Source organism: Amblyomma maculatum, chromosome 1 (genome assembly GCF_055883805.1).
Source record: "Amblyomma maculatum isolate TAMU_Amacu chromosome 1, ASM5588380v1, whole genome shotgun sequence".
Lineage (NCBI taxonomy): Eukaryota > Metazoa > Arthropoda > Arachnida > Ixodida > Ixodidae > Amblyomma > Amblyomma maculatum.
Window position 1 is genome coordinate 179,706,698 of NC_139344.1, and position 9,965 is coordinate 179,716,662.

Consider the following 9,965-nt stretch of genomic DNA (forward strand, 5'->3'; position numbering starts at 1 on the left):
AAAAGTGAAAGCCTGAGCGTTGCTGCTGCACACGGTACAGCGCACCCCTTATTGAACACAACCGGCATTCCGTTGAGCGCATCAAAGTTCACCGGAGTTCTATAATTGGTTTACAGGAAAGGCGCAGTATCTGTCACTCGCGGAATCCCACTCTAGCGCACAACACAGCAACACTCAGACTTACGCATTTCTTCAGTGAAGTTTCTGCAGTGTTCTCGGAAATTTGTTAGTGAAAGTGGCTTCCTCTACGCCACACCACCTGTTTTTGTCACACTGCCTGGTGGATTCACAAGAAACTACGCTAGCGGACCTTGTGTGCAGTCGGCCAGATGGCGTATTTGTATGGCATATTTACCTAGGTTAAATAATATCTTGCCAATGCGAGATTTTCCCCATGAGCTCAGAAAGCCTTTCTTTTAATAATAATTGTTTCTGTGGACACCTGAAGTCTTTTTGGGGTATATCAGCGAGTCCACACGACGGTGACCGGATTTTCGCATAAGAGGGCTAGTAAAGCTTTTGCTTAAAAAAAAAAAACATAAGCAAAGCAGTGAACATCAGCACAAGAAAAGAAAAGCACGAGGCAAAACCAAGCCACCTGAAAGAGCGAAAAGAACAGAAAGGAGTGAAAAGACAGAAGAGAGATGAGAAAGTGGATCAGAATGAGAAAGATGGAGAGGAGGACAGGATAAGACGACTGCCGGTTTCCCCTGATCGGGTCAGCCCAGAAGTGCTGTCTACGAGAAGCGGGGGCCAAAGTGGTGTGTTGCCTTCGCTGGGGGGTCTTATAGGTCCAAACACTCAGCATCGGCTCTACAGCAAGGATCCCCTTTTCCCCAGAAATGGCAATGCCAGGCACAGCTAAGCGTTGGTGCTCGGAGACCATGGTGTCACACAGTACACCAAGCATTTGTTTTCACAGATGCCCCCTGTGGGGAATTACACGCACACTTATTAGCATACAATCCTAAGATACCATTTCATGTGAAAGATCACACAACATACTTATAAATCGTTTGTTTCCAAGCCATATAAGCATGCCCAAAGTGGCTTAGTAACATCTTTGGCTCATAACCCAAAGGCCATGAGATAGATTCCCACAGGAAAACTACAATTTTTCACATTTCTATTAAACAAGATTAATTTCATTACAAAGTTAAATCATTTGGGACATGCAACAACATTTAATTCACATTACATATAATGTTTTAATCACTTCCGTTCCACATGAGACATTTCACGCGACCACTGTGGGGTGTTTGAAATTCCCACGAGGGTTATGTAGTTTGTTACAACATGTCCCTGTCAGCCAATCAGGAGTTTCTTTTGAGGACAATGGATGCCAACAGGACAACAATGGGTTTCCCACTCAATGGGAGCCTTAAACCTATCGTTTTAAAATGTTATGATGAGCATGCCCTGTGCTAAAATGAACTCCTGAAAGTAAAATGCACATCTATGAAAACTAAGTGCTTATCTTACATTGTACATTTTAAAATTAGAGCGCAACAATTATACGCACAGGAAAAAATAAAGAATAATATGTAGTGACTGCAAATAATTGAACACTAAGCACATGACAGAAACTGCTAATTACATCACTCCACATGTTAGGCTGACCACAGAAATAATGCTTACTTCACGCTTTGCCAGAAGAACATTGGGTACAATATAGGGAAGACAGCGGGCAAGCATCAGAACCACCTCCTTGCCTGAAGAAGCAACTGTGGTCACATCCTTTGCAAGACGAGAGTCAGACAGTTCACAGTGGGAGCAGCACACATTCACAAGAGCTTCACAGAATGCTTGAGGTGTTTTCCTGCAAAGAGCAGCCAATAGGCTAAAGGTATACAAAGGTATACGAAGTAGTACAAAATTGAGCCAGCACTAAATCTACAACTCACTAGTAGCGGTAATCATTCATAAGCTGCCCCTGAAGTGTTTGCATAAATCCACTGCATAGTTTTCCCCTTGTAAAGAAAGAATAGGCGTGATTTCATATTACGCCGCTTACCTCTGAAATAGTTTGAAAGCATACATTGCATATACGCATGCATGGCACTGTATACGAGCTATGAACCTTCAGAAAGCAAAAGAAAAAAAAAATTATGACTTTCTTTATAATATTTGACGTCCCAAAGCGACATTGGTTAGGAGCAATATGGCAGTGGAGGCCTTCGGTTAAAATGATCCGCTGGGGTTTTTCAACGTGCACTAACACTGAGCAGTAATTATAATTAAAACATGACCACAAACACTCAGGGTAGCCACAGCCAATGGCTACACATAAACACAGCACTTTCAGTGTCAGCAAGAAATACATCTGAAAAGCATGTGACTTGTTCAATTTTAGGGGATGAAACAATAGCTATAGTGCACAATGTATTCTTTTCATAGAAAAGGACAGGCCCTCCAGATGAGATGAAGAACAGCTTAAGATGATTTAAAGGGTTTCATTCACCTTTAGCTTTAGCTTTCCTTTGTAGCCACATGGCTGCACTTGGGTGGACGTTGATGAGTAATTACTCCCTTATTACAAATCTACTCCGCCTTGGGGAATTGCCCTAAATATTCGATCATCAACCCAGAGCAACTCAGTTTTAAGTATGAGGCATGCCGTAGTGGAAGGCTCTGGATAGTATTGAACACCTGTGGTTCTTTTAACACTTTCATATCCGCGTCTATTCTCATCGATAGCCCGCTAACGATGGTTTCACGATTCGAATTTTCCCGCTTTTGAAACGCTCCTCGACAAGTGGCATCATCCAATGGGAAATAGACGGACCCTTCTTTCAGTTTTGCTCTTGGTTTTATTTTTCTGCCGTGTCATGCCCGTCCAGATGGTCTACGGGGTCAGGTGATCGGCGCTCCTTGCTTACATTATGGCGACGATGTCGCGCGCTCGTGGTGCGCGGAAACTGCGCGGTTCCGCGGAAGTTGACGCACCAGAGAGCTCGTTTTTGGATGCGAACAACAGCAGTGATCACTCGAAAGACGAATTTAGGTTTTCAGACTTTAGTACTGACAGCGAAACTGCGTCAAACCAACCCGGAACGCCGACAGCCATGCCCCGATAAGTTTCACTTTCGCCCCTGAAAAGTTCAATTTTTGCTGCGCGCTGATCGGAAGAGGTCACTGTTCTGAAGGTCACAGCTGTTATTTGCAGAGTGACAATGTCTTTTGGGCAGTATTACTGGCCGCTGGCAGCACAGGAAGTCGTGTTTTCCCGCTAGAGGACAGCCAGGGTCAACCTCGGCGTAGTCAGCCTCGATTACTGTTTTCTTTCCTAACTCAGCGAATAATGTACACAGAAAGCTAGACTTTGCTGCAATGTTGCATTGGTCCTTGTTGTAAAAAACATATATTCTAATAAATTTTAATTTTTATTGTGTCAAGAAACTTTGATGCTTTTCTGTGCTTCCTTTTTTTAACTACAAATCTATGCTGATAGTTTTTTTTTTTTCATCAATTAATCAATAAATATGTGTCTGACTGTCACTAATACCACTGTGAAGAGGAATTCCCCCTCTAAAATTTGATACTAGACATTCCTGTACCTGGCAAGTTTTGTTAAAGAAAAAAAATATTAATGACATCCCCCAAAAACCACCCTTTTTCCCACGGACAGGAAAGTGCTAATGTGCACAGATATCGCATAGCACATGGAGGCCTTACGTTTCATCTTTATCAAAACATGGCCACCACAGCCGGGTTCGAACCTGGAATTCCCAGTCAGTAGTCTAGCACCTTAACCACAGAGTCCCCATAGCGGGGCTATGGGATGAAGGACTATCACATAAAGGCCCCTGAGGCCAGTTGTTTCAGTAGTGCCCAAAAATAAAGCATGGGAAAGAAACAAAGGTGGACAAATAAATACAGTACAGCTCAACAGTGAAACCGTTAACTAAAATGGCAGGAAACTAAATTAGACATTTGGACTTGGACTTTTTAAACTGACTCTGTCCAGCACTAAGAGGAAGGTGTGAGAATATAAGGAAGAATGAGGCCAGCGGATCATTGCTTGCACTGCAAGTATGAAATGATACAAATAAAAAATGCAGTCAAATTAAAGTGAAAAAAAAAGAACACTGTAAAATCTGCTCTGAAGTAATGCGAAAGCACAGATGCTGCTGTTGGTTGCTTCTGGATGCTTAATTCACTTCTTGTTTACCCATTTTTAGTCCTTGGTACTTTCAAATTACATGCCAATCCCTTCCTATGCCCTTTTTCGGCTCTACTTCCGGTTGCGTGACGTCACATCCTTGACATTACCCTAATTGACTGCCTAAGTTAATTACTTCAGTTTTTGGTACTTTCAAATTGCGCACCAATCCCTTCCTATGCCCTTTTTTTGGCTCTACTTCCGATTGCGTGACGTCACATCCTTGACATCAATTTAATTCACTTCTTGCTTGTCCATTTTAGTCTTCGGTACTTTCAAATTGCGCGCCAATCCCTTCCTATGCTCTTTTTCGGCTCTACTTCCAGTTGCGTGACGTCACATCCTTGACGTCACCCTAATTGACTGCCTTAATTAACTACTTTAGTTTTTGGTACTTTCAAATTGCGCACCAATTCCTTCCTACGCCCTTTTTTGGCTCGACCTAAGGTTGCGTGACGTCACATCCTTGATTGATTTAATTAACTATTTTAGTAATTAATACATTCAAATGTGGCACCAAGCCATTGGCTAATGAGACCATTTTCACCTTCATATTACATTTTTTGCCTCTAATTAATTACCTAATTATTTTTCCAGACACATTACGTCACCCTCTATCGATTGACACCACTCATTAACATCTACCATTTCTCAATTACAACTACTGCGGACACGATTTTGCATGTTTTGCCTCTAATTAATTACCTAATTAACTTATTGGCCTAATTATTTTTTTGGACACAAAATTATGTCTCCCTCTAGTCATTGACATCACTCATTAGCCTCTACCACTTCTCAAATGCTCATAGTCATAACTGCTGCGGACACGATTTTGCTAACGCGGTCTGCGGACAGAAATCTGTGAACATTAAAAAAAAATAGTTGCTGCAGGCTATGCGAGCTAAGGAAAATTTATTACCTATTACTCCTGGGAGCTTCCAATCCAAATGACTTTGTGGTATTCTCCCCTTCATACGGAGCTGTGTTGGGTGCCTTTTCATCAGGAAATGGGCCAGCAGTGCACAATGAATGACCCACAGTGTCACCCTTCTCCTCTGGCACATCCTTGCATGCGGAGGCACAGGTGGCAGCTGGAGTGCAGGGTTCTACCGCATCAGACAATGTGTCTGCCCCCATCTCGAGAGGCAGATCAGGCTTGAAAGATAGCTCAGCTTGAGCTTGAGAGCTGCATGCAAAAAGCAATGCACAATGCATGTCACAGAATGAAAATACCAGACAGGCAAGAGTCCTTTATATAAACAGAACAACTGGCATTAGCAGCGAGATCGAAAAACACAATGGAGTCCTGTAGCTCTGCTAATGCTGATAGGCAGTAGCCCTCATAGAAATGCACATAGTGGTCGATAAGTTTGTCTATCTGTAGGGTTTTCTGCTGAACAAGACACACCAGTGCAGTGAATGTGTAATAAATACACCAAACCTGCAGACCTGAAATTTCTTGTACTGCCACCCTTGCATAATGATGTTATCATTATATTCACCTCTCGACCAGTGTGCAAGCCATTCTTTGTCCACCAAGACCTAAACTTTATGGTTAGTGCACTTCACTTTTCTTTTTTTTTTTAATCACAGGCTATGCATAAATTACTGTGACAATAGTGTGGATGATACAAAAAAGAAATCGTAAACTGCAGGGTTTAATTTGCAGGAAAAAAATAAGGCACTTTATGCATAAAGATATTCTCCACCCATAAATTTAAATATTCTTCTTTATTGCAGCACATCATATTACAGCTAATAGAATTCTCTAATCATATAATGATAAAATCAGGATACAACAGCTTAGAAAGAAAAGATGATCTTTCATTGGAAAAATTGAAGAATAGGAATGCAGGATACTATGTTTTGTATGCAACTAAGTCAGCATATTACAGCTAATAGAATTCTCTAATGATATATTGACAAAATCACCCCCCCCCCCCCAACAGCTTATAAATAAAATAAAATCTTTGGTTGGAAAAATCGGAGAATAGGAATGCAGGATACTGTATGTTTTGTATGCAACTAAGTCATAAACGAGTATTCAAAGTTACAGTACATGTCGAACTAAAATTTCAGGTCAGCCAAAAAGAACTATCACTCGCATGAAGCACATTGAGCTACTATGCCAGGCCAACCATGGTCTGTCTTGAAGAAAATTGGGTCTGCTAGACTGTACACACCACCAAATCATTCAGATCATGCCAGGTAACTTCAGAGAAGTCTGGAAAAGTGATTCTCCTGAGCAATGGCAAAAACAAAAGTTACAAATGGGCGCCTGTCAACAGCTTGAACTGGCAAAGTAAACATCTCTATCTGAACAAAAATAAGATGAATAAACAGCATATTTTCGCCAAAAGCAGTTGCTTGGACCTACAAAGTCAAGGTGATGCTGCGAAAAACACAAGAACATCGCCCTTGCCGAGCAAGGTCAGTGCAAGAAGAGGACACCATATTGGACATCATGCTTGATGCGATCGCTCCATGTTGACAGGTTTCATGTAAAGCTTGAAAACACTCCCTCAGATGGCCAATGAAAAAAACCTATTCTGATATTGAAGCATAGTCCTTTTGAAAATATTGAATGGTACTGCTAGTGCAAACGCAGCCTGGCTTGTTCAGAATGCGGCACTTAGCGCCCTTGTCCAAACTGAATGATTTCAATAAGCATGGTAAGGAAAGAGTTAACACATGGGCTACACGCGACACCACATTGGAGGGCTCTTTATTAATTCAGACCAGCTGGGGCTCTTTAACATGTGCTGTCATTTGCCTTTCACATCCATCAAGACAAGGTCACAGCAGCGAGGAATGAGCCAATGTCCTCTGTATCAGTAGCCAAGTGCACCAACCACTGAGCCATTGCGGCAAGTGCAAGAACGAAGCTAGCACTTTGCAAAATGTGGCTACAATCTCGTTCTTGTGCATGGTGTTTTGATAAAACAAAGCTTTCTTTGCAACTGTACCTTCTAAACTATGGAACTTGTCAATGTGATGCAAGGAACAAAGACAGTCAAGCAGGTAGGCTATTAAGCTCTATGATTCACTGCATTTTGAGGTTCCTGTAACATACCTGTTTCTTATTCTTTCACTTTTGCGCACTACCGACTGATAAAAGCATGAGCATGTACTACATACTCCAACCTCATTGAGATTATTTTGCTTTTATTTCTGTACAGGAAATTGCAAATTATTGAGCGTTTTTGATTTTCAAGCAGACAGAATTTGCTTCAATGTTGCAAAAGTAGCGGCCTTCAAGGGCGAAAAGGCAATATTCAAAAAACTCGACTTGGCATATTAGAGGACACATCTATATTCCTATCAGCAGCAATCTTCAAGTGGGTGCACGTGCAAGTACCAAACAACTTAAAGTATACCACGCAATAATGAATTGATGGCAATACATACAGCTGAGCAGCAGAATTAAGTTATGTCTGCCAGTTACCAGGCCACTTATTTGCCCACACACGGTGCCCAATGGAACCATAATGCCTGAAATACTCTGCACCAAACAACCTGAGGTGCAAAGGTCAGTTAAGCATGTAGCAATACTGCATGAAGTAATCCACATGGACAACTGCTGCCTTCATAACAACGGAGGATGAGGACATGAAGCCCAAGTCACAATACTTCTCGGTGGACATCTGAACCGCACTATAAGGGAAGGCAGGAAAGTGGAACGGAAAGGTGAGAGAGAGAGAGAGAGAGAGAGAGAGAGAGAGAGAGAGAGAGAGAGAGAGAGAGAGAGAGAGAGAGAGAGAGAGAGAGAGAGAGAGAGAGAGAGAGAGAGAGAGAGAGAGAGAGAGAGGTACTACAGTGGAGGGCTGAGGAATAATTTTGACCACGTAGGGATCTTCAACATGCACCAACATCGTGCAGCACATGGACTATTGCGTTTTGCTTCCACGGGGAAGTAGCAGGCTCAAGCATTCTGGAACAGCTAAGGAAGCAGTAATGGAGCCATTTTGGAGCAGATTTCAAGCAATAAAACGACAATTTTGGTGCAAAAGAATTATGTTTTGGAGGCTTTCTAGACTCAAATGATTTCATTAATGGCAATTTTCACCTGTTACCATACAAAAAAAAATCCAAATTATTAAGCATTAACTCACTCTTATGTCTCTAATTCGTGTATTTTTTTTTTTAGCCCTGCTGTACACCACACAGCCAATTCACCATAGGCGGTAAACATCATCACAATATTGTTATGCAGCTTTTTCACTCTTCACCTTAAACTTGTACATAAACAGAAAGAAGTAAACTGAGTGCACTATAGCACAGCTTTCTAAAACTCAGTCTCTCATAAGTCTCTATCATTTTTGCAACAAAGTGTGACTGCACTTGCAGTAGAATAGTAGACTCCACATATCTATGCCCAAATTTATGCATTGTTTGGAATAAAGACTGTGCTTCTTCTGTCAGCTCTGCATTACTGTTCACCTTACTGTCAGTGCACCCCCCTATCTCAACAGCACCCTCAAAAATAACGGCTCAGTTCAGAGAAGATCAACACTTCTGCACCCACTGACATGTTAATGACTGCCACCACACGGTGCCAAGTTATAGAAAAAGTGCACAAACATTTATCAATTTTCAAAACTTGAAAATAGCCATCAAAGTACCAGTGTTTCTGGCCCAGCCATCCTCCTTTCACTTCATATGATAACCATGCATTCATGCTTGCTGCAGAGAAGCAAAGCACCACAGGTGGGGCCTGATGTCATTTCGTTCGATGCTGACTGGAATGAGCTCCTCTCTCTCATTTGCTCATTGACATGGCGCAAAAAGTGGGCCCAACACCGGCATCTGTGCCAACCTCTCTTTCTTTTTGCCTACATCCCTGTCCAGTCATAGCAAAGAGCAAAGGGCGAGGAAAGCCACAGCTGTGGTGATGGGCCACACGACTGTGCTGCGGCCACCATTCAGTTTTCATTAGATGTCGTTTACTGACACAGTGAGTAGTTATGTGCATTCACAGTGATTATGAACCAAAAGTTAGTAACCTAAAGCATGAAAATGCCTTTTCTATTTCACTGCCACGAACTTCGCTACAGTGGTGTTCAGAATACGAGTTAAAATATAAAAACCTGGCCAGGACTTATAGCATCTTTCGCATAGAGCTCACTTCGTATTAAAGGTGTTTGCTGCATAGTGTAATCGACAGCATTTCACAACTATTTAATTGGGCAGCAACATGAGCAGAGCGAGACAAGATAAAAGAAGAGAAAAAAATTACAGCAAATTTATACTTACAACACCTTGTCAAGTTCTGCTGTTAGTACAAGGTTCTCTTGGTTTGCCTTCTCAAGCTGTGTGTTTAGGCAATTCACTTGAGCCTCCTAAGAGGAAAAAAAAAAAGTTTTCAGTACTGCTAAAGCTGGCACAAAAGGGATGTTTTGTTGAAAATTCTATAACAAATGCCCAGGACTATGAGGCTTACTTGAGAAAATCCACAAAAAGTGGAATTTTTATTGTCGCAAACGATGCAGAATGTGTGAAGCAAATCAACACTTCGCAAAGCATATCTACACCATAGTGGGTTCTTCACAATGTCTGAAGAAAGTTCCCAACTAAACATAATAGCAGCAAATCTACCTGACCCCAAATAGTTAAAAAAGCTGAAATTATGGTGTCAACACGGCCACATAAAACAAAAATAATAGAAAGCCTTACCATGTTGGTGAAAAAACAATGTAAAGCAAGTAAACATGCCACTAGGAATTAGAAGAGAAGAAATTAGGACAGAAGCTAAAGCGTCACGTCAGCATGAACTCTAGAACCGTATAAAAAATGGAGCATACAA

General features: G+C 41.6%; 1 protein-coding gene across 4 annotated transcripts in view; it reads right to left on the reverse strand.

Moving 5' to 3' along the window:
* Positions 1-9,965, reverse strand: part of LOC146205017 (RAB11-binding protein RELCH homolog) — a 149,995-nt gene that overhangs the window by 115,868 nt on the left and 24,162 nt on the right. For 3 of the 4 annotated variants that reach the window (XM_084589684.1, XM_084589681.1, XM_084589682.1), the window contains 3 exons: positions 9,416-9,501; positions 5,082-5,348; positions 1,639-1,840 (listed from right to left, as the gene is read on the reverse strand). In XM_084589684.1, coding sequence (XP_084445810.1) covers positions 1,639-1,840; positions 5,082-5,348; positions 9,416-9,501 — 555 coding nt within the window. The remainder of the gene's footprint in view (positions 1-1,638; positions 1,841-5,081; positions 5,349-9,415; positions 9,502-9,965) is intronic. The other variant, XM_084589683.1, reaches the window with a different exon arrangement.